Below are 25,165 nucleotides of genomic sequence, written 5' to 3' on the forward strand. Positions count from 1 at the left end.
CAGAACTGGACAGTGATTGTGATTCAACACTAGAAGATGATGAATGGGAAAACTATGAACCGTGCTCTAAATGTAACCGTCTGTTTAATTTTGAAAACGAGATCGTCCAGTGTTCCAAGTGCGGTCAGTCAATTTGTAATAACTGCTCCAACGCAGCTGAAAATGCAGAGAATCTGCCGGTTAAATATCTGTGTAGTCGATGTTTGACTGATTTTCAAACTGAGCAGAAATTTCAAGAGATGGAGACCATTAAATTGGAGATAAAGAACATGAGAGAAATATTCTTTAACGCTATAGAAATTTTAGAATCCCGGATTACCAAAATACATCAAAAAGTTTCTGCAAAAGAAAGCTATAAAACAAATAAATGCATAGCTGACATCAGAGAAAAAATCGAGACTCATAGTAGACTATTGGATACGAACTCAAAAAATCTCGATATTCTTTCAAATCAAATTAAGCAGATTGAGAGTGAAAATATGGTCTTCAAGAAATCTACCCATAAAATGGAAGCTGGATTTAACACTTCAACAAAAACATTGACAGAGGAAATCAGTGTTTCAAATAGCTCTTCAAATGATGAGAGACGGTCACACATTATCATATATAACATACCTGAATCAGATAATAAGATTATTTGTGACGACACTTCTCGGGTGGAAAGATTTCTAAATGGTATCATTAAACTTGGTGCAGCCAACTTAAGAGACATCAGAAGAATTGGCAATAAAAATCAAACGAGACCACGTCCCATAAGAGTGATATTTACCAATGTAAATGATCGGGTTCAATGCGTAGAGAATTATATAAAATTAAAAAGGATCGAACCTGCAACACTCAACGGGATCCAATTAGCTAAGAACAGAAAAAAAAAGGAGCAACAACAGCATGTCAAGAAGAAGAGTGGAACCCAACTACAGCATGGATGTGTACCGGAACAGAACAATATATCAAAAACGACACTATTTATAATATTCATGCTATATCTAAATATTGATATCACATTTTTTATCAATGTGGAAATAACTGAGAAAAACTTATTTAGATAACTTGAGTATTGATAACTATCTCAAAAGTCTTTCTCTAAAAAACTATTAGAACTTATTAACTATATATAGATAACTTTATTATTCTTTAAAATCTAAACTCGAAATGATACCGATAGATTATTGATATCAATATTTTTAACTAGTCATGTAATGTTACAATAATTCTAACCATTCTAACTGATCTAAAGAACATTTAACACGCATCTTTAAGATGGGCTAGGTGCAGATCAAACTATGAGCATCGAGAAATATCTTAAATATCACCTAAATTTATGTAAATTACCAAACGAGCCGGACATCAAAAGGCCTCAACATGATGATGATGATGATGATGATGATGAAGTTATTGTATTATTCAACGCCCCCTGGTGGCCATATACAAAAACCAATTGACCTTGAAACACACCAAAATCATAGAACACATTATGAGCTGCAACTTTCCCATTGATTGTGGCTACGAGCAATTATCTAACATGAGGAAGCTCGCCCTATATCTCTGTACACAAGATCAGTAACGCTGTCAATCAAACTGTCTACGACCATACAAACTACACACGCTGGGGTATATCTGGCTCAGATGAAAGACGTGGAAGAAACAGCACCAACTGTTTATCGGTAGGTAATACAGAAATATTGCAGCCATTATGTCCAACAAAATATTTCTTTAAAGTGGCTAGATGTGGCCGCATACACATCTACTATTGAGAATTCCTCTGTAATAATACGTAGAGATATTAATACAGGATCTATACTCCTACTTTTTGTAAAATGCACTTCAATTTTTCATCTTTTCTTCAGAGAATTTGTCATGGGAAATTTTGTTGCAAAGAGGAGTGCCACCAGCTTCAATCAAGTCTCGTTTGATCCAGCGACGGAATGGATGAACAGGATCTGTAAATTGGCGAATGGAATTATCGGGGTTTCTACAGGTTGGTTGAAAACTAGGAATTTTTGCACACTCAGTTGCAATGGGGGTCACATTCTTCTAAATGTTTGTTTACATTTTTAGTAAGATACTTTTCAGATCCCGTTAAGTCTGGGGAAAGTGGTTTAATAAACTAATTTCAGTGACAGGCTCTCAACCACCATACATTATCATTCTAGATGAAAAAGCAAGAAATCGATTCTGCATCACGTGGGCGACTAAATCACAAATAATGCAAGAGACAAAGATGTTGTTAGGTTTGGCAGATGCAGATTCAGACAGTAATATTACTACACGAAAGGAGGCATTGCCTCGTAGAGTATCCAGCGACAAAGCAGCAATCGAAAAACTCAGTCTCCTTAATAGTTTTAGAGTAAGTATACTACCGATTTCAATGTGAGATTTCTAATTCGATACGCTCGTACATGATGTGCTCAATTATGATCACATTTTATTTTTTTTGAAGGTCTTTGAAAGTGCTCCATCGGGACTTCCTAGATCTATCGTAACCAACGAAGTTGCCACAGTTAAGATAACGAAGGATCTTCTTTCCGCATCACAGTTGGGTAGAAAACATGTCGAGGCAGTGATAACTAATCGACTTATGGACAAATCAACTGATTTCTTTCATCCAATCCCACAACAGAAGGCACAGACATTCAAAAATCTATACGATGCTCCTGTAGAAAAGCCAAAGACTACCAAAAAGTACAAATTAGATTCTGATTCTGCTAAGTTCTTGCGGAAACTATTTATCGCTTCACAGAATGGTCGTGACGTAGACATGGCATATATTCTCAAGCATGAATTGGCAGAATTTCCACCTGCACTAACCACCCACTGTGGGGATATAAGACAGACGTCAAAAAGTATGATTGTTAATATCCTGGCGAAGGAAGGCTCTGTTGATGTGTATGATAGATCATGACTAAATGAAAGCTGACTGGAAAATCAGTAGTGATAATTGATGGATGTGCAATGATTCAAAAAATTGGCAGTCCATCGAAACTGTGTACCACATTTGGAGATTATGCAGAATTATTCCGTCAAAAGGTAACACCGATGGATAGTCAGTTTTCATTTTATGAAATGAGATATCGTGGGGTCACCTCACTTAGAGACCAGACGAGAGTGTCTATTCACCTATTGCCCTAACCACAAAGCTCCCTTTCTAAATGCGTACTTCTTATCATATTCAGGTTTACCGTCAGAAGCTTGATGATACATTCCAGATCGATGTTGTTTGATAGATATTATGGAGAAACATCAATGAAGAGAGTTACTAGAGAGAAGAGGTCTAAAAAGATAAACACACCTGGAGTACGACAATTAATAACAGAGAAAACACCTTTTACAAAAGTAGAATATCATTAATAAATTTCATTTTCGAAATTTCAATTTTGATTAATTGCATTTCTATCAAGATAGTACTGGTAATCTTCAATGTAAATTTTTAGGTCTGGAAAGCTTTCATCAAATGCGAGGAAAACAAGGCAGACTTGGTAGATTTCCTTCGTCAGCATATGATTAAATCGGAACACGAAGTAAATATAATTACCAGTGGAGGAAGAAGGAACCCCACCTCGTCATTCGCCGGGGAAATGGCTGCGTTGGAATGCTTACATGAGGAAGCTGACACCAGGATCATATTTCACATGTTTCATGCAGTGAAAAATGGCAAGTAAAATATCATTGCTTTTTTCGATAATCAACAACCTATCCCAACTTCCTGGCTTGAAATTGCATATACCTCAGCATCAATATTTTGATTTTTCACATTTGTAAAGCTGCTTACATGTATCATGTTATGTCGATATTTATCTGTCTATTTTTATTTATAGATGCAACTAGAGTGGTGGTATTGGCTGATGATATGGATGTTCTGCTTCTCTTGCTACATTTTGCTAAAGACATCGATGCGGTAATGATCAGTCGAAACAAAGTTTATGTGATTGAGAAACTAAGAGCATCAATCAATGATAACATCCTGACCAATATCCTCGGATGGCATGCCCTTACCAGTACCGACACAACAAGTTCGCTGACAGGAATAGGCAAGAAAACTGCTTGGGATATCTTCAAGGCCTCATCGCAGCTTCTTGAAGGCGTTGGTAGGGACGGTAATTTACCGTAAAAACCGGTGTATACGTCGAGTTTTTAACCCCTGATTTTACCACTAAATTATTGACCTCGACTTATACGCCGAGTACAGTTTTCTACGAAGTATTTTCAGGTCACAAGAAATATTGATTCTACCAGACAAAAAAGACAGTGTTCATCTTCTTACTGCTATAACAGTTTGAATAATTATTCATGATAAATAAAGTTATTTAATGAAAAAAACTTCTTTCATTTTGACACAGCTTCATTTAAAACCATGTATTCATATATGCGCGCTCATAGCAGCGCTTAATACATTAGGCTATATATAGCGTGTGACTCACACTACTGTATCACTGTATGGTAGTGTATTATACCTGAGTGTGTGTAACAGTCTATTGATTAACACACAGCAGCAATCAGGCTGACGCGTGGCGGCGTGCGTGAAGGCACACATCCTTATCAAAACAAACTATTCAATACAATGATACTAGTAATTATTCTTCTAAGAGAAGGGACTCGACTTATAAGCCGGATATATGTTAAAATCATGAAATGTAGGTCTAAAAATCGACCTCGACTTATACGCCGTGTAGACTTATACGCCGGTTTTTACGGTAGATGAAATTGAGAGATTTATCTGTAGATTGTACGGAAGTGAATGCAGCATGTGTTGAACTGTACAGAGAAAATCGAAGGAACTAACGGCACTATCACCTACAAGAGATGCACTGAACCTTCACTACTTGAGAGCAAATTATCAATGTAAAGTTTGGTTATCAGCTGATAGAGTAAATCCTATTGGAGAGCCTAAAGATTCAGGTGGTTGGGCGCTTGATAATGGGCGACTGACTATTGTTCACAGATTCATCGAGGCTATACCAACAAATTATGATGAGATAGTCACTTGTAAATGCACAAAGGGTTGTAAAAAATTGTGTAAATGTAAGAAATTGGGAAAAAGGTGCATCAAATTATGTCTTTGTCACGGTTTGTGCTAAACGATTTAGATATTATGCAATATAAAAACATGAATTTATTCTGACCGACTTAAGATATTTTATCCTTTTTTTCCCATGCAGAAATGAATATTTTAGATTACTTGATTATCTAGATTTAAAAACCTGGTGATAAGTTGATTGTAGCTTTTTTCTCTACCCAAAAACGGGTAGAGCGACCCCAAAAACATAGGAATCGATACCAGTATCACTTTTCTGTGACAACTCAAGATCGGACCGTAACCAAAATCATTTCATAGGCATTTTCATGCATTTGCCGCCTTGGTTACCATGGAGACAGTCAACAATGTTGGAGTACAACCTTTAACAGTATGTGCTTCCATGGTAACGGAGTTTGTTTGATGTTGATGTCTCACAGCAACAGGAGTGTCGGTTATCCATTTATCCATTAATTGAAAGGATGGAGACATCCAAATCTATGGTGTCATAGCAACGGCGTTTCAACAATGATGGTCATTATGATTCGTCATATGGAACACGGGCAGTCTCTATAAATGAATTATGGTATTATTTGGTTAACTAAAACTGATAAATATAATTCCCGTGTCTTTGCATTAACAGAAACTTAACTTTCAGCCCTGTGAACAGCGCAAAAATTAGGTCGCTAGGCAACAGCCAACAATATATGATTTTAAACGTTGGATTCCTGGGTTTGACAAAACATATCGTGAACGATTCATGCGTATATATATGAAACCATACTCTGCTGACGTGTAAAAGGTCAACAACTTTTTAACTCTTCAGTTGGCGTCGTCACGCCTCACGTAAATTTGCAATATATTTGACGATTTTCCTTCTTAACGAATACCCCGTATTTAGCGCCCCCTATAGGCCGAAAGTGAAAAATCACAGAGCGGCAGACAGCTGTTTCAGGGTGAGGGGAGTCTCACCTTTCATTTAAGCCTGGGTGCCAAGCTCTACCCAAAAATGCCGAAAGATTGGTCTTGGATGGCTGACTAGTCGGGGCAGGGCTAATTGATGAGCCTATTGTTCGGATTTTTGGGTGTGATGTATTCACCTCAACAGACATGGATAAAATGAGCCAGACTATAGAATATCAAAACTCAGTATATGTACAAATTACAAAATAAAGTATTTCATGGTCCAAGAAGTAATTTTCATCTTTTATAAAGGTATAATAGAGGTAACTACTCTTTCATATTTTTAATCTAATATTTCCATGTTGTGTACATGTATTGCATCAAGACAATTTTCAGTATATTTCTGTTTTAATTTTCGAGATAACTTATATTTGTTTAGTACACCAACAAAACATTCAATGACATCATGTGAAATTGGAAAGAACGACAATGTTTCATACAACTTTGTCGATGAAAAACTGTGGAGTTGGTTGTCCGTGATTGATGTATTCTAAGGATATATTTTTCTGAATTTCTGTAGTAAATAAACAGTGTCCATGCAGTTTCTAATCAATTTCTGTTAAGAAGATACACCAACTATTTACCTATGTGATCACCATTTCTAGAAAAAAATCAGTCGAAATGATGATCGGCCATATTTGAGGTGAATGTATTGTATTTTTGTAAGATTTTGCAGCATTTTACCCTAATTCCGCATTCATCGGAATGTCATCCCAGCATTCATCAACACTTCATACTTAAAACTGCATACTTCATTCACAGGAACTGTCAGGAACATATAAAATATGTGATTTATAAAATATATTTATTGCAGAACTTACTAAAAATCTCTGGAGATCCAATAATATCGTAAAAATCTTAATTATCAACCGATTTTCAAAATGTTTTCACTGAGCTGTGGATTTCGTAAGCGCGGTCATTCTGGTGCAAAATACGCATGCGTCAGTTGGCTACGTCATCTTAAAACTACCTCAATGGATTGCTTTTAGAATCAACGCGCAGCACTGCTGTCCAGCGATGTCGAATCCCAAACACCCCTGACTGTATGATTGACAGCGTTACTGATCGTACCAGTGTGTAGTACACTGATATAGGGCGAGCTTCCTCCAGTGAGATAATTGCTCGTAGATTGTGGTAACACAATATGCTTAGGTATCAATATAATGTGGAAAAACTTTTTCCCACCTACGAATCAGTACTGATGACACCAAAATGGCCGCAAATTGTGTCATAATTGGCTGATCAAAAAAACCTGTCTCATGTATAAAATTTCCATTTCCAAAGAATACCCATCACAAATTGCAATGAGAAATGGCAAACCAGTAGGAAGCTACAGAACTCAGAATTCGACCAAAATTGAGATTTTGGGCACGAAAAAGGTCATAGGACGGCCATCTTGATCTTGATCTTGATCCGATCGACCCAATTTTTCTTAAGCTGATGGACCCTTGGGGGAATCAAATACATACGACACATCAAGGTAATTGATCAAAGCGTCTTCAAAATTTTCCTCAAAAAGTTCAAAAATGTGTAAAAAGTGATTTTGGCAAACAACAATGGCTGCCAGTTGGCCATCTTGAATCTGACAGGGCCAGTTCTTGGGCTGAAGATGCGTCTTGGGTAGATGCATTTGTAACCCAAATACCAAGACATTACATTGAGGCGTCTTCAAAACTTCCCAAAAGTAACTGGATTCCGTCCACTAGACGTACGAACGAACGAATGGACGGACGAAAAGTCAACGGACGAAAAGTGAACGCAAGTGAGTCCCAAGTGGGCTAAAAAATCAGTCAACAATTGCGGCCTCTATGCTGTTAATGTCATTTTTCATGTCGGCCCCCTGGTGGCAATAATTTGAGTTGAATCAACCCTATCTTAAATAGGCTTTTGTCCCAAGTGATATCCGACTTGTGTACCTAGTTTGAAATGATTCAGTCATTAATTGCAGCCTCTAGGCCGTTAACGTCATTGTTCATGTTGGCCACCTGGTGGCCATAATTTGAATCGAATCATAATTTGAATCGAATCAACCGAATTTTAAATAAGGTTCTGGCCCAAGTGATATCCTACTTGTGTACCAAGTTTGAAATTATTCGGTCAATAATTGCGGCCTTTAGGCTGTTAACGTCGTTTTTCATGTTGGCCCCTGGTGGCCATTATTTGAATCGAATCAACCTAATTTTAAATGGGGTTCTGGCCGAAATGATAGCCTACTTGTGAACTAAGTTTGAAAACAATCGGTCAACAATTGCGGCCTCTAGGCTGTTTACGTCAATTGCGGCGGCGGCAGCGGTGTATTCAGACAGGGGTAAATCTATATGCCCCCTCTCAACTAGAGTTGAGCTGGGGGCATAAAAATCAAGCAAACTGCCGTTTGCTATTAGGATTTAAAGGTTACTTGTTATCACAAGCAAAGTATAAGATTTGGAATTTTAACTTGTACAACTTACTTATTGTCACAAAAAGAATTGAACCATCACTTTTTTCGAGATTTGAAATGAATATAATTGCAATGGCCATATTGAATACGTGATTAAATCAAGATTGATGTGTGTTAAATTCGAAAAGGTATGCTATAATAAATAAATATTACTCATTAGAAAATGAGATTTGTACTGTTTTTGCTTCTATGGATTTCCATGATGGGTTTTGGCCTATTAAATTTTTTAATAGGCCAAAACAGCAGAAGTATGAAAGTAACTTTGGTTTTTATTTACTATATAATATAAAATATTCATTCTTTCCTGTAATTAAATTGTAGGTATCATAACAATTTTTCTTTTTAGGCAAAGCAAACTACACATACGAGGAACTTCAACTTGAGGCTAAAGATTTATTATTATATTTAGTAGAGATTTAGTGGAACGGTGTGGCCGAGTGGTTAGAGCGTTCGACTCTGGGAAGCCAGGTCGTGGGTTCGAACCCCGTACATTGCCGTAGTGGCCTCGGGCAAGACGCTTATCCTCATTGCCTCTCTCCACCCAGGAGTAAATGGGTACCTGACCTGATAGATGACTCCTGAGCATTTGTTAGCAGCTCGGTGTTACTTCTCCCCAGGGAGAGATGACTGATACATGTTAGAGTATAAAATTGGCCGGGGTAATAATATCGAAAAATGTAAAGCGCTCTGAGCAGCCTGGCTGGATTTAGCACTATATAAGACACATATTATTATTATTATAGTAGCAGAATATATATGGCGATTATATCTCCTTGATGTGTCCCTTTTGTGATTATCTGGTTCTTTCTCTCTCTGCGATAAAATGCGCAATCCACCCCACATATCCAGCAAAGCCTGATCCTACAAGAGTGTTCACCTAAAAGCCAAAATAAAAAATATTCATTAGCAAAACATTTTTGAAATATTGTATTTCCAGTATGAAAGATAATTTTGTTTAAAGTGTACTAACCATCCATAATATTCACTTCCAGGCTGTTAATATTTGCGTCGCTTCTACGTTTTTCAAAAAAATCAATAGATTCTGATTAAACGAAAAAAAAAATACACAATATATCTTTTGAAAAAGAAAACAAGTCAGTCCAATACTACTACTTACAGGCTAAGATACATATTGCTTAAAAATTAACAATAGCATGATAGTTCTTCAATAAAGTAAAGACACTCTGCACTTATGCATTATCTAGGTGGTATATAAGCATTTTTAAGTGCTCGAAATTTTTTTGCGACGCAATGCAACACGTAACAAATCGTAGGTTTGAATAGCACAAATGAACGACTTTAAGATGGTATATTCGTCATTGACCGCAACGTCCGGCTTTTTCACTTATGCTTATTTAAATGAACTTACCAATTAACAGCACTGATATGAGTGATAATTTAATCAATCGTCGATAAATCTGGTAATTTTCGGTCGATTTTCACAAAATTTGTACCAAATTGCGAAGAAATTTGACGAAAAATTAGCTCACTGCGTATGTCTAAACTAGGGCATATTCAATGGGACCACGCATATCGGATCGCTCCAAAAAGGCACTTCCACTAAAAAGGCGCTATCTATGAAGCGAAGGCGTTGCTTACCAAATCGCACTCGATGATTGATACAGCGCATTCCATGCATTTGAATAGCGCGAGCGACCTCCATTCAAATGATTACTCCCAGGTTTCATTTCCCTCATATCATTTTTAATACATCAAATTCATTATTTCACAAAATCTGTTACTTTCCGGACACTAAAGTCCTTGGTTCGTACTGGTTGGCCGGTGTTTTGATAACCATGGGTTTTACAATTCTCCACAGAAAAATAAAACAAGAAATGTCTTAAATCAATGTCTTAAATGGGAGCTGGTCATTAAACATTAAATGTACCCAAAGGAACAATCATTCTATATTTCTTTTTTGGTGCAAGTCCACTATCAGAGCCATTCAAAATCACGGCAGTGCTCAGCCATGCATGGCGTGCGTATCAATGCATTCTGAAGGAAACAACCAGATCTACCAACCTTACACCCACAAAGATTAATTTCAAATATAGCTGCAAAGCAGCGATAACAGGTTTTCTGCACAACCATGTTTGTATTCTTGTTAGTGTCAGGACACCTTCGAACACGATTGCGTGTATCCTGACGCAAGCACACCATCCTATTGAAAATGAAGGCAATATAGAATCTTGTTCAACAGTAAACACGGTTTTATAAAAGGAAGGTCTACAGTCAATAAGGCCTACTTAAAAGGGTATGATATGGATGACTGTAGTGAACTGATATAAATCTCAGTGTAGAGTTAACTAATAATGAGGTTTAGTCTTAACTACAAAACTGATAGGAAATAAACTGTTTCTACAGAAATAATGTGTGTTTTTCGATTTTCGTTTGTAAATAAATATTTGATCAAATAAAACGTTATGTAATTGTTCGAAAGAAAAACTTTTTGTCCCCAACAAAAAATTTGATAGAAAACATTATTGTTCTAACAAATTTTTCGAATGAGAACAATTCTGTTTGATTTAACAACATACTTTTTGTTCGAACAAAAATCTTTTCGTTCTGACAAAAAAATAGTTTCGAAAAAAAGCTATGTTATAGTTCGCACAAAAAATGTACGTCACGACAAAATGGATTTGTTGAGCGAAAACAATTTTTTATACTAATGTTAAAAAAAACAATTCTGTTTGATCGAACAATAATCTTTTTCTTCAGCGAAAAAATTGTTGAGCGAAAACAATTTTGTTCGAATGAAAACAATTCTGTTCATTCGTCAATATCTTTTTTGTTCATACGAAAAACCTTTCGCCCCAATTCTGAAAATAAAATTGGTTCGAATAAAAAGCTATGTAATATTTATACTGTGAGCGAAAACAATTTTTTTCAAATTTTTCAAAAAAAAGTTTTATTTGAACGAAATCAATTTTGTTTCGATCGAACAAAATATTTTTGGTTCGAACGAAAAACGTTTTGTTCTGACAAAAAATTTGTTCAAACAAAAAGAAATTCAAACGCAAAAAGATCTTTTTATCCGGGGCTCCGTAGTAACTTAACTCATCAGGAATTAGTACAAGGGCAGTTCTATTAATGATGAAAAAACTCAAACTGAAATCTAGTTTATAAAGCTGCCTACTCAGATGAAATTTCCATGAAATATTCATCTTTGCCAATCAAATATCGTTGATAATTGTGATTGATCATTGCAAGTCAGAACCAGTTAATCACTAATAGCCCAAATGTATTCTAATAAATCTGATTCCTCGTTTACAGGGAATATAGTTTAACCTAGTAGAGGCTACTAGTCTACCGGACAGAAGCTTAGGCCTATTGAACTTCAACCCTCCTAAACATTGTATTCCTACACCTTATTTAACAGGGTAGGTCTCTGGGGTATTCAGTCAGTAAAATCAAGTTTATTTTCGGATTATGAAGAAACAAATTTTTTGTAGGCCTACTTCGCGTCGCAGCAATGTCGCCAAATTTCTTATTGCAAATTCCGTAAATAATCACAACAATTATACTATGGTTGCTTGAAACAGTCAAGCTCAGTAGGCCTAAAGGTCGCGTACAACTCAATGAACACCTCAAGCGACCTAGAAACCATCTCCTATCCACCGCGGCATCCAAGACGCTCACTCCGAATATCAAGCTTGAGTCCAGCTTACGGATAAGAATGTGTAATATAGAGGTTTTTAGTAAATATCCCGTGGATTTGGTAAAGATCATTATGTACTGTAGGAAAAATACAATATTCATAAATGGATGAAACCCGCTGTCGAATCACTGGTAGTGTAACAAATCCATTTATGATACCTCTTCACCACAACAGCTCTTCTCTGCTGCATCAGTGCGGCTCGTTTAGTTTAGGCCTATACCACTGGCCGGTACTCCAATGATTTATTGTAGTTAATATGCGATAAAGGAACTGACTGTTTGAAGCCCGCAGCTAAGAGTAATAAATTTATTAGTACTTGATTTGATTCTCATGGAGAGGAGAACAGTGGATCCGCCGAACGACGATGTTAAAACACACTTTGATTCATCGATCTTTACAGCATGACAGTGCTTATAATATTTAGAGTAGTAAATATCCTGTGGATCGTTAGAGTGTACTGATGAAGAAAATGGGTAATTGTTAAAAATTGTTACTTACAACCCTAATTATGACTAATGAATAACTAATCTGAAAGCTTGGTAACAAACTTTATGAGAAACCCATACTATACCCAGTTCCTGGTTAACCTTTGAGATACAAAATAGGTAAGACACCTAAAGCTGATATCCCTCCATACCTGCAAAAATACATGAGGTAGTGTAATTTCCCCTGGCCATTTGATATGGGTGAGATCAACAAGACAGAAGAATGGATGTCCTTCACTTCAGACATCAGACCATGCCATGTCCCTCAACATCATCAGAGACGATGCGATGCAACACAGCGCGGATGTTACCGGAAAGTAAAAATTGGGATATTTTAGGAAAATTGGCAAAAAGGCTAAAATTTTAGGGAATTTTAGGGAGGCACTAAAAAAATTGGAGTTTTAGGGCTGTTTGCATGCGTGAGGTAAATCTGCCCCTCTCGACTTATTTTGAGCCGGGGGCATGAAAAAGCTTACGTGTCTGTGTAGTGTATGTATACACGGTTATTGTAAGTACTTAGTACAACCGGAAGATATAGAGGAAATAAACCAGCGAGGTAATTATATGGGAACATAAGGCTTTGGTCCTGTACTTCGGTCACTACAGTCTCCAATAAAACCTAACCAAACAATTTTCATCAAAATCCTACAATTGAGATAGATCTTAACCTCGTTATAATACCCCTCATATTACTGCCTTTCTCATCTACCGCCATCATATCACTGTGGCACCGTTCAGCCTTATCTAATATAGTGTTAAATGCTGCCATCATAACACCCCCACGCTTTTTGCCCAGAGCCACACTATTTACACTACACTCTTTGGGGGGGGTTTGGGGGCCCTCCCCCAAGAGAAATTTTAGAATTTAGAAGCGTTTTCCGTGCAATCTTGAACCCATGAACAACTATTATATTTTGGAAGGTAATGGCTCTTTCCAATGTTCCAATGTGGGTTCGGAACGCTTAGTTAGCAAGAAAATGTTTAAAAATAATTGCTACTGACACTGTCTGTCACACGACACTGCTCTCGCAGCGGGGTTTTGGTCCGAAATTTCGTAAATAATAAATTTATCTGTAAATATTAAGCATCAATTTGTTCAGTAAGGAATTTGCATTCACAAATAACTCATGAATTGGCATAAAGTTGCGTTTTTCTTTATAACGCCATTCTCGTTATTACGCCAAAGTTAGCCAGGTCCCATTGGTGGCCTTATAACGAAGTTTAACTGTGTCTCAGAATTGCATGTAATAATCACACAACTGCATGATTCTCTGGGATAAATGCGCAATTACGAACACGGTGTATGAAGTTTGAAGAAAATCTATCAATTAATAAATTGAACAATAATTCATTACACCCCTTCCCAATTTCACTGCTCTCCTATATAAAGGACCAATGATCCATGCATACGCTACTTGTACGCACAAATTCATTTCATTGAAAATTAGAAAAGAGAAGATATACATGTATCAAAAAGGACTTAATTTTGGTCAGTGATAACTGACTTTTTACCGAGAATGAAATCTTTGAAAAATTGATTTCGGGAATTTTCGTCTCAACAAATTAATATTCATAATTTTTATACATTCATAGAATGACATATAAAACAACTAGGACTATGAGTGACCCGGCAAAGTGAAAACCTGGGTTTCATCAGCGGTTTATCATTATCATACGCCCAAATTAGGACAGAAGCTGCCAGGTATGCAAATTTGAGGCCAGTGCCGGTTAATGACACAATTAAGTTTATCCACTGACATGGTTTCACGATAGGATTTTAAGTAGGCGGGCAAGCTTACATCTTCACTCAAGATCGTTGTTACGCACGACCTGCGCTGCACGTTATCTTTAACTGATACATACACGCAGTCAACACAAGAGTATGAGGCAATATTGCCTAGGCCACTGTGCACAACTGTTTTCAACGCAAACGCTCATCACTATACCGCGATTAACAAACAAATACAAATAATCAGGCTCCAAAACGGATCATTAATGCGAACGTCAATAAAATGACTTCAATTAATGATGATAAAACAATTATTCCAGTCATGTAAATATCTGACTCATCTTAAAAAATTCAATGCTATCAGCCGATCAGTATCATCAGTGAATCAGCCGTGTGCCAAAAACAGAAGTAAATTTCCGCAATTTGAAACCAGAATTTCGTAAGATATCTTGATGCAATGATACCTTGTGCACAGGATTTCAAAACTAGATGAATCATTGAACACAGGGCTGCCAACCTTGTCCTTACGCATATAGGGACAGAAGGATATCTTAGAAGGAACTTTGGGGGGTCAAATAGGAACCTACTAAGATGAAGCAATTTCTCAGCGAGAGCGCCAACTATGTGTGAAGTTTTAGTACGCCCGCAATGATAGTTCATTGAATTATAATGACCGGGAAACATTTTTTTGAATAGTTCTCTCGCGTGATCAGCTGCAGCCAGGGGCAGATTGTGTTCAACTAGGAAAAATGTAAACAAGGTTTCAGCCCTAAATACCTCCAGTTCCTTCGAGTCCGGACGAAAAAAAGAAGATATTTTCCCTATCTTCAATGTGCTTTTATTTTTTCCAAAATCGCAATGTTTTTTACGTCGTTCAGGCCGCCGTGAGAGATGCTGAAATCAGCGCCACAAGACGAACAGAACGCAAAGTTAACTCCCCGTTTACTTTCGGCTACGCAAGGAAATGTCAACTTATAGTCTTTTCGGAATTTTTGCATTCGCTTCGTTTTTTTGTTGTTGGGCCAGATTCATCGGCGGATCCCGAATCGCTGTGCGACGACGGCCCAGCGTCTGCCATCTTGTTGATGGTTGAGCTAATTACCGACCGAAACCAATTTTACCCAATTCAATTCAAATCAAAAGTGAATACGGCTGATGTTGAACGAAGGTCAATTCAATTCACTCCTTTACTTTCACGCTTTTTCCGTAACAATTTTTTTCCATCAAATTTATTTGATTTAGTGTATTTCATAGACATTATGAGGAAATGAAGAAGTTTTATAATAAAAATCGTATTTTTGAAATTATTTCCGGGACATCAGGACATTTGCGATGGAATTCATATTTTTTTAACCCTGTCGGAATGGCGTATTTTCATTGGCCGAATCGGAACGATTCCGCCAAAATTGAAACACTTGGCAGCCCTGTGAACACACAATAAATCGTTATATCATACGCCTTGAGTATCAGTTTTCACGCTAGAAATGATAAGAACCTCTTCAATTGTGCCGCCATCTTGTTTAGCACCTGCTGATCCACATCATTTACATATTCAACAAATGCTATGACGTCATGATGGAGTTCAAACCGGGTCAACAGAAATTATACATAACCGAGAGGTGGGGGTTTCGTCTTTGAAAGCCCATAACTACCGAACAAAGCGTTGGATCTTGAGGAGATAAAGTTCTTCCGACGCAAATAGCATTGAATTTTCATATGTGTAATTTTGGACGATTAAAGATGCTGCATAAAAGAACGTGCTCAGATAAATCAAATTTTTGGTTAACTTGGTTAACTAAAAAAATATGAAACCCACGGCTTTCAACTTTGCGCACCATAAAGAAAAACAAATTACAAAATATGTTTTTGCTTAATCCGTTCTACTCGCCCATTAGTAGTGACATTACAGGCTAATGAAATTGCTAAAGAGTGTGCTAAAAATAGCTTTGAGCGTAGTGTATTCAGCATACAAATGATTATCGATCGGCCAGACCGATGACATAAGCTCGCTAATGCGAGCCAAAACTTCACTGCTAATCACAACTCTGTAATTATTTTGTGGACCATCACGTCGCAGTCGTTTCATTTTCAAAGAATGTTGCAGGCTCAAGACATTGCTGAAATAAATCAAAGTCAGAATTCTATCAGCCGAAGTCCCAACATGGGCACACTCAAAAACTGAGTATATCAAATTAGCTAATTCAATCATATTCGGCAAGAGACAAAATGCTTACCTACTTACCTACTTGAGATCAAAGTGCGCCATTGAAGAGCAGTGAGTAGCTGGGGGAGCCCATGTGATCGCCGCAGATCGTCGCAAAGGTTCAAAAGGTCAGGTCAAGCCAAATCAACAAAATTAGGATATGGGGAGTTTCAAATTCAAAACCCAACAGCTTCAAAACTTCAATTAGGATTTTGATTGGACGAACAGTGAATGATCCGCATAAGATTAAATTTGTATACTTAAAATTCATTACCAGACGAAAAAAGCATACCTCTACACTATAATTCACCTCTACAGTCAAACAATATTACTAAATGCAAATCATGTTGGAGCAATGAAAAATAAGCTCACTCATATTGGATGAAAAGATTCATTCAATTCACTTACCTAGCAACACATTTAACACCAAATTTATCAAGTTTATTTGTAGCTTCCTCGACAAAAATTGTAGGAGTCATTTTATTCGCAGGAACATCAGTCAGTCTTCTTGCAAAATTCTGACCTTCTGCTAAAACCGTGCCACGATGCCATTTACTGCAGAGGAAGAATTGAATCTACAATATATTGTCTTAAAGCTAGATACATTTTTCATATGCCCTTAAATAATCCAGAAAATCAAAATTTTCAATTACCCCTAAAACATATCAAACGTTTTCTTATCCATTTTGGACTAATAGTGCAGCACACCTGATCTATTTCTAGTTGCAAGTGATGAACCGAGGTCACCCTCCAACATTCACCAGTATAGTGAACCAGCTCACCAGTATAGCTGAACTGCAAGCTGAATATTGTGAAGTATATTTTCTAAAATGTTGATTTAAGAGTCTGGTTTAATATTTTGATCAAGTATGGTTTACAAGAAGCACTTTCGTCATGCAGGTATCAAGTTAGGAAGAATATGAAAGGTGTTACTTTCGTTTAGTTTCCTAAACCCTGCAGAAGTGTTGGGGTAGCGCATTGGGGCCCCCATATGGGGCCCCAATCTGGGGTACCATCATTAATATTAAATCCAGGTTTTTCAATACCAGGTGTTGCCGTCGATAAGCGTGGACGTGGACTAAATCAACTGATTTAGAAAAGCCGGCTTAATAATCGCTTTAAATTCTGAAATATCGGTAACTAAAGTTTTGAAGCGGGCAACTGGATCTCACCGGGAAACAGTGAAACGGAAAACCGAAAACATGGCATCGGCTGTTTATTATCACCAGACATTTACATCAAACTTTACAGATACGAACCATCAACTACACCCTTTGTACGAATACATATATATATATGGTAAAGTGAAAAGCTGTCTTCACTTTTCTATTATGTTGAACTTCATAAGTAAACATAATCACTTTCTATACACATGTTTCTGATAAAAACAACATACAGCCGATTCCGTTGATCTGGCGGCCCACTTAAAAACTTCAGTTACTAATATCTCAGAATCTTTTAAGCCTAATTTCTTTTATAGCCGGCTCTTCCAAATCAATTTATAAAAATAAGTCCACGTTTATCGCCGTCAATATCTGATATCAAAACCCCCCTGGTTTAATATATATGATGGTACCCCATGCGGTGCTCCCAATCTGCTACCCCACGTTTCACAGAAACCCGAAAAGTGAACACTGCAACCCACTGGGGGTACACTACTAGTGGTCAAAGAATACTCACCATTTATTTGCTCCATCATGGAAACATTTTACAAAAAGTGGTTTTGAATGACTTTCACTTGACTTCAAATCCTCATATTTATATATAGCTAAATTAGCTCCCTCTGCCGCTGCTTCAACATCACCACACGAATCTACATCAATATCCGTTACGCCAATATCTCTAAGCTGGTTGATTCCAACTAAATGTATGAAGATAAATGAGACAAGTTTGAAAACTGATAATCAAATAAGACATCCAGTCATTTATCGTAGGTTATTCATTCAAGAAACATTTCATGAATCAAAAAATGTCTAAAACAAGAGGCCCATGGGTTTTATACATTGAGACATATTTGTAGTAGAATTATTGCGTATTCACAGTTAACAGAATGATTTGCATCATAACATTGTAACAAGTTTTAAATCACTTAACGGTCAAATGCCCTCTGGTTCCTACTTTTTGACATTTACTATTGAAATAATACCTTTGTGTATAAGTGACCACCTGGGATCAGCCTTTTCGAAAACAAGAGGCCCATGGGCTATGAAGTTTTGGTTATGATGTTACGATATAACCAGGTGATATCACAAATATCGGGAAAAATAATTTTCACATTAAGAACCAAATGTTTCGAAACAGTAATTTTTATCTGTATAGGACTGCAATGACATTTTGCAATGGCATAATAAAGTTGTTGATCAAATATGGAAGCAGGCGTTAAGAGTCAGATAAATTAGTTTCCCTGATTCAAGGGCCAGTTTATAGTTTATACGCCAGGACCCGAGGATAAACAAGAATATAAAATGGTGCCGAAACCCGGGAACACAAGAAAACTGTAAAGCTGACTCATGAAATAGAAATAGAACATCAGAAACAGCAAGTATAAACATCAGAAAATTAGACTTCAGTAACTGCTGACAATATTTCGCAATCATGGCTAATGTTGATGCAACAGTAAGTACTTCAAAACCGTGGTTTAGGTGAGCTGAAAAAACTTAAGAAAATAGAAAAAAGCACTTTGACCAGACTCCTAACAATAGCAAAGGTCTTAGAAAGTAAAGAAGATACTGATTAGTAGTCAAGTACTAGAGATAATAGAACCAGCAGCTAATAAAATGCTACGGTTGATGAACTCGTTGAAAGGAAAAGCTATTGATACGATAAAGGGTTTCGGTTATAGCTTAGAGGAATACAAAGCGGCAAAAAAATTACTTGTTCAGAAGTTCAGTGGTAATCGTAGGAAACTACAGGGATATTTAGATGAATTGGAAAAGTCAGAAAAGCCGTCAGTTTATGATATTGACAAATTAGAAATATTGTCAGATAATCTCGTCATTGCAGTTACAAAATTGAAAGCTGGAGGAAAAGGTGATGATCTCGGTGATGGTGCTTGGTATAGCATTGTATCTCGAAAGATTCCTGAGATATTGCTCGTACAGTACTATGACTGGTTAAGCTCGAGATCATGTGACGAAGGTCTAGCTTCCTTAAGTGAATGTTTTTCAGAAGTTGTTGTGCGAAAGGTGAAAGCTCGTGAAGCAGTTAAGGGTCTTCATGGAATATCGAATGATTCGAAGACTGTTGATAGAAAATTACCGAATAAACGTAGTGGTACCTTCGTGGGTAATTCAGTAAAATATAGCATGTGTGGAATGGAACACACTGAAGTAAAATGCAACCGTTTCCGAAAGATGAAAATCGATGAACGTTGGACTACTGCAAAAAGGCTTGGTTTATGTTTTCGATGTTTACGTCCGTATCATCGTGGGTCGAATTGTAATAGTAGACGACAGTGAGGAGTATCTGGCTGTACTCTAACACACAGTTCGATGTTGCATCATGTCAAACGATTTTCGCTAATCGTGAAAATCCGAATGAAGAAGAAATTTTGTTAGATTCTACCCTAAAAGCGTTTTGGGAGATAGAAAAATCGGGTCTCGATGTATCAAGATCCAAATTATCGGTTGACGAAGAAATAGCTCAGAAAAAGCTGGAGCAATCGTTGAAGTTCAACGGCAAGCGTTATGAAATTGGCGTTCCTTGGAAGGATGAAAGTCCCTATCTGGAAAATAATCAGTCAGTAGCGTTGAACAGACTTCAAATTATTAATGAAGAAAATTGATTCCAATCCGGACATCAAAAAATCGTATGAAGAAACAATCGCAGAATACCTGACCAAAGATTATATCGAATTCAAAGGTCCGTTAAAATTGTTCAAAAATGTTGATGCATGGTATTTACCTCATTTTCCGATTTTGATGGATCGTCGAAGTACAATGAAAAAAGTCCGAACTCTGAAGCATATGCAGGACCGAAACTTCAAGCTGATTTATTTGAAGTTTTGATTCCATTCAGAAGTGGACTCATGGCTATGGGTGCAGATCTTTCACGGATCTTTCTTTTGTATTTGCAAATAGAAATGAAGCCAGAAGATCGAAAGTATCATAGATTTCTCTGGAAAAATCAGACATCCGGTGAAATTGAAGTCTATGAATTTAAAAGGCATGTATTCGGTGGAACATACTCTCCTTGCTGTGCTCAGTATGTATGGCAGACTCATGCGAAAATGAAGAAAGAAGTTTATCCGCTTGCAGCTGATGAAGTTGATTCGAAAAAACATACATGGATGACACCATTTGTTCAATGGATGACCCAGATGTTTCCATAGCCGCCAGACAACAGTTAACGGCTTTGGCTACAGATGGAGGATTTCATTATAGAAAATGTATTTCAAATAACAGGTCTGTCTTAGAAGATATTCCGGAATCCGATAGATTGAAGATTCAAGACGATGTATTGCCAAAAACCAAAGTTCTGGGTGTCTACTGGAAAGCAGAATCAGACACATTTGAATATCAAGTTAACATACCAGAATACCACGACAGTATAACGAAACGTGAAGTTCTCAGTCATATTGCTTGGATATTTGACCCGATGGGACTTATAACACCTTAAGTCCTTGAAGCGAAAATCATTCTGCAAGAAACCTGGCTGAAAGGACTAGAATGCGATGAGATTCTTACGTCAAAATTACGTCAGAAATGGAAATCGTGGTGTGAAGATTTGTCATCGATCTCATGTCTCCACATACCAAGATGTTTGAAGACTCAAAAAGATGTAAAATCAGTGACTTTACATACATTCGGTGATGCTTCGATTAGAGCTTACTCCACAGCAGTGTATCAGTTAACTACATATGAAGATGGTTCAGTTACTGTCAGACTAGTTACTGCAAAATCGAAGTTGGCTCCAACAAAGAGTATTTCAATTCCAAAGCTCAAGTTAATGGCTGCGGAAATTGGTATGCAGTTGACAAGATGAGTATGTAAAGTGCTGAAATTACCAATAGAAGCTACTTTCTGGAGCGACTCTTATGATGTTTTGTTCTGGTTAAGAGGAGAAAGTCGAAGTTACAAGACTTTCGTTTCAAATCGTGTTGCTAAAATTCATGAAGTTACCTCTCCGTCTCAGTGGAGATACATACCAACAAGCTGTAATCCGGCAGATGTCGCGTCAAGAGGCTGCAGTATAGTTCCGTTGAAAGATGAACAGTTATGGTGGCACCTACTGGGTTTATGATTCGTGCGTTGGATTTAAACATCGAAAATACAGAAAATCGCAAAGAAAATGATGATTCGATGACAAATATTCCACTCGATGAATTTGTGTGGAGTTTGAAGCCTAGTCGATGGTCTAGATGGTTACCCGTACAAAACGGTGGTACATCCTCAACAGGAAAGTTTTCGCTGGTTCAAATTTATGCGTGGGTTAAGCGATTTGTATTGAACTGTAAAACGTGTAACTCAAGCATAAATTATGATCGTGTATTGTCTCCTGATGAACTGAAAGCAGGGGAAGTAGAGTTAGTGAAAGTAGGTCAAAGAGAAGCTTTCAGTGAAAAAAAAGTAGCATTAGAAAAGAAGAAAAATGTATTACTCAGTAGTAAAATCGCATGGTTGAACCCATACCTGGACGGAGTTCTTCGATCGCAAACGAGAGTCGAAAGATGCAAATTATTACCAGAAGAACAAAATTTCCGATAATTCTGTCGAAATCGAGGGACATTACAAGACTTTTGATAGTACAGGCACATGATGATACTGCACATAGTGTAGGGCCAGTACAAATTCTTAACACTCTTCGTAGAAAATATCTGATTTTACAAGGGTTGACTGCGGTTAAGAAAATCGTGAACAACTGTGCGTATTGTCTTACATGGTTACGAAAGAAGCATCTCAGTCAACAGATGGCTCCTCTGCCTAGTATTCGAGTAAACCCATCATGGAATGTGTTTTCAGACATCGGTCTGGATTTCGCGGGTCCATTTTCAGTTAAGATAGGCAGAGTTTGGGCGAAAAATTACCTCCTTTTGATGGTCAATCTGCAAGTCAGAGCGGTACATCTCGAAGCTACTGATAGCCTGGATACAGATTCGTTCCTTTGCGCATTCTCAAGATTTGCGGCAAGGCGTGGTTGGCCTAAAAGATGCTTATCAGATAACGGTGGAAGTTTTGTTTCAGGAGAATCAGAGTTGAAGGAGCTCGTTGATTGTCTTGATAGTCTTGATCAAGATAAGATATCGAATAACTTAGCAAATAACGGAGTAAACTGGATTTGGAATCCACCTGTTAGTCCACATTTCGGTGGTGTATTTGAAACAAATACTTAAGCCACAAAGCGTTCAATAAAAGCAATAATCGGAGGTAGTGAATTAAACGATGAGCAGTTTCGTACAGTCGTTACATTATTTGAAGGAATAATGAACTCGAGACCGTTGGTAGAGATAAATGAACCTATGTTGACACCAAATCATTTTATCATGGGACGAGTCAGCGGAGATACTGCACCGAGTAGTGTAGACTGCATTCCGTACAATTTGCGTAACAAGTGGCGACATAGTCAAGAAGTCGTTCGTCCGTTTTGGTGTAGGTGGATCCAAGAGATTCTACCTCAGTTGAGCGCGAGAAAGAAATGGTTGTCTCCATTGCAAACGGAGATATTGTACTAGTTATCGATAAGGATCTTCCTAGGCGGCAGTGGAAATTGGGAGAAATCAAATCGGTCTATCCAGGAAAAGATGGATTAATTCGTGTCGTTGATGTTGAAACCTCGAAAAAGGTTTATAAGCGTTCCATAGGCAACATCTGTCCTCTGGAATTTAATTCGAATAATTTCAGTTGTGCGTTGTATAAACAGTGAAACAATCATTCGGAAGGAAAAACCGAATTTGAAGCGTAATTCATTCATTGGTCGGAATTAGAAATCAGCAAACATATATTGTCGCATGAATATGTTTGATTACTCACCGAAGAGTAATTTGTGTTAAAAGTCAATTTTGAGATTATCTAGTCTCAATAATTCGTTTTCGGTTCGCGTGTTGCGTTGAAAGTTGAACATTAGATTTGTATGACTACATTGTATTTAGATAGTTGTTTTAAGTGTATGCACATATAGAAATAGATTTAGATATAATTCATATACAAATCTTGGTAAAATTACAAAGAATCATTCCAATTAATGTATATTACAAGTGTTAAGTTTAGTAATTTCTTCAGAAAATTTATAGAAATAGTTTAGCTCTTAAAAGTTTAATGTTAAGCTATAGTTAATTTAGATTTTGTTTAATTTAGTGGATATTGACTTAAGAATGATTAAAGAGACAGGATGTCACTTTAGAGGGAAGGATGAAGATTCGGACCTGTGACCTTATATTGAAAATTGTTACATCTGTTACATATCAAATTTTTGAGTTGATTTTTTTGTATAGCTGTTGCATAATAAAGTTGTTGATCAAATATGGAAGCAGGCGTTAGAGTCAGATAGATTAGTTTCCCTGATTCAAGGGCCAGTTTATAGTTTATACGCCAGGACCCGAGGATAAACAAGAACAAGATGTAACCAAATTTTACCAGCATTTGTTTTTCTTTCCTTGTTGAAGGGCAAACATAGTAAGACTTAATTATTTCGACCAAGACAGAAAACAAATAAAGTCCCAAATACTTTTTCCAAGGCTTTGAGAATTTTCCGCTAGAACTCTCTGGCTAACTATTCCTTTAGGTTTATTTTTAATGCTCTATCCGATCATTCCATTTTCTAAGTTCACATCACTGAAAGCCTCTTAAAGATAACAGCAATGGCAATAACTTCTCTAAAGGTAAAAAGTTAAATAATTCATTGAAACGTAATTGGAAATTTGAATTATACAGACAATGTACAGACAGCAGATTGACAGCTGCATAAGGATCAACACAATCAATCCTAAAAAGTAATAAAAGTATATCATACCACCTATAGCCGATCGTATATGTTCTCGCCCTTCATCAAGTTGCTCTTCCTCATTGTATCCTTTGCCTTTTTCCCCTAAACACACAACTGCTATGCTAGGAAAGTTATCGTCCAAACCATAAAAAATCCTGCTCTTTCCCTTTTTCAATGGAACCCCGGATCTGTTGGAAAAAAAGTTAAGAAATCAGGGTTTGTGCATTTGATACCTTTTTTCAGGGCCAAGTACAAAATAAGTATTGTTGAGACAGGGCCAAGTTTCACGAAAAAGTGTAAACATTTAAACCGAATTAGTTAATTTTTGGTGTAAATCAAGTTTCACAAAGTAGTGTAACTAGCGAATTAACTAAACTGGTTAAGTGACGTCACCGCATATAATAAGTGTAATTAGTATTATAATTAAAATGGCGTCACGTCAAAGTTCAGCAAGCGCTACACTTGTCAAAAACAAGCGAAAGAATTTTACTTTGGCAGAGGCACTGCTCTTGACGCAGCTGGTTCAAGAAAACCAGAATGTACTATTCAATTAATTCAGCGTGTCGATAACTAAAGTGGCAAAACAGAAAGCGTGAGGTGAAATTGCCGATCAAATCACAGCATTAGGAGAGGCTGTCAGGACACCAGATGAATGTCGATCAAAATTCAAAAACGATCAACAAAACGCAACAAGAATCGCTACCAAGGAACGGCAAAGCCTGTCAAAGACTGGTGGTGGACCACCTGCTATAAACA

The 25,165-nt window shown here is 37.1% G+C and overlaps 1 protein-coding gene across 3 annotated transcripts in view; it reads right to left on the minus strand.

Annotated features, from left to right (window-relative positions):
* Positions 1-25,165, minus strand: part of LOC141900754 (cytosol aminopeptidase-like) — a 139,755-nt gene that overhangs the window by 89,718 nt on the left and 24,872 nt on the right. For 2 of the 3 annotated variants that reach the window (XM_074787781.1, XM_074787780.1), the window contains 3 exons: positions 24,437-24,597; positions 18,170-18,350; positions 16,898-17,044 (listed from right to left, as the gene is read on the minus strand). In XM_074787781.1, coding sequence (XP_074643882.1) covers positions 16,898-17,044; positions 18,170-18,350; positions 24,437-24,597 — 489 coding nt within the window. The remainder of the gene's footprint in view (positions 1-16,897; positions 17,045-18,169; positions 18,351-24,436; positions 24,598-25,165) is intronic. The other variant, XM_074787782.1, reaches the window with a different exon arrangement.

The sequence above is a fragment of the Tubulanus polymorphus genome, chromosome 2, assembly GCF_964204645.1.
Source record: "Tubulanus polymorphus chromosome 2, tnTubPoly1.2, whole genome shotgun sequence".
NCBI lineage: Eukaryota > Metazoa > Nemertea > Palaeonemertea > Tubulaniformes > Tubulanidae > Tubulanus > Tubulanus polymorphus.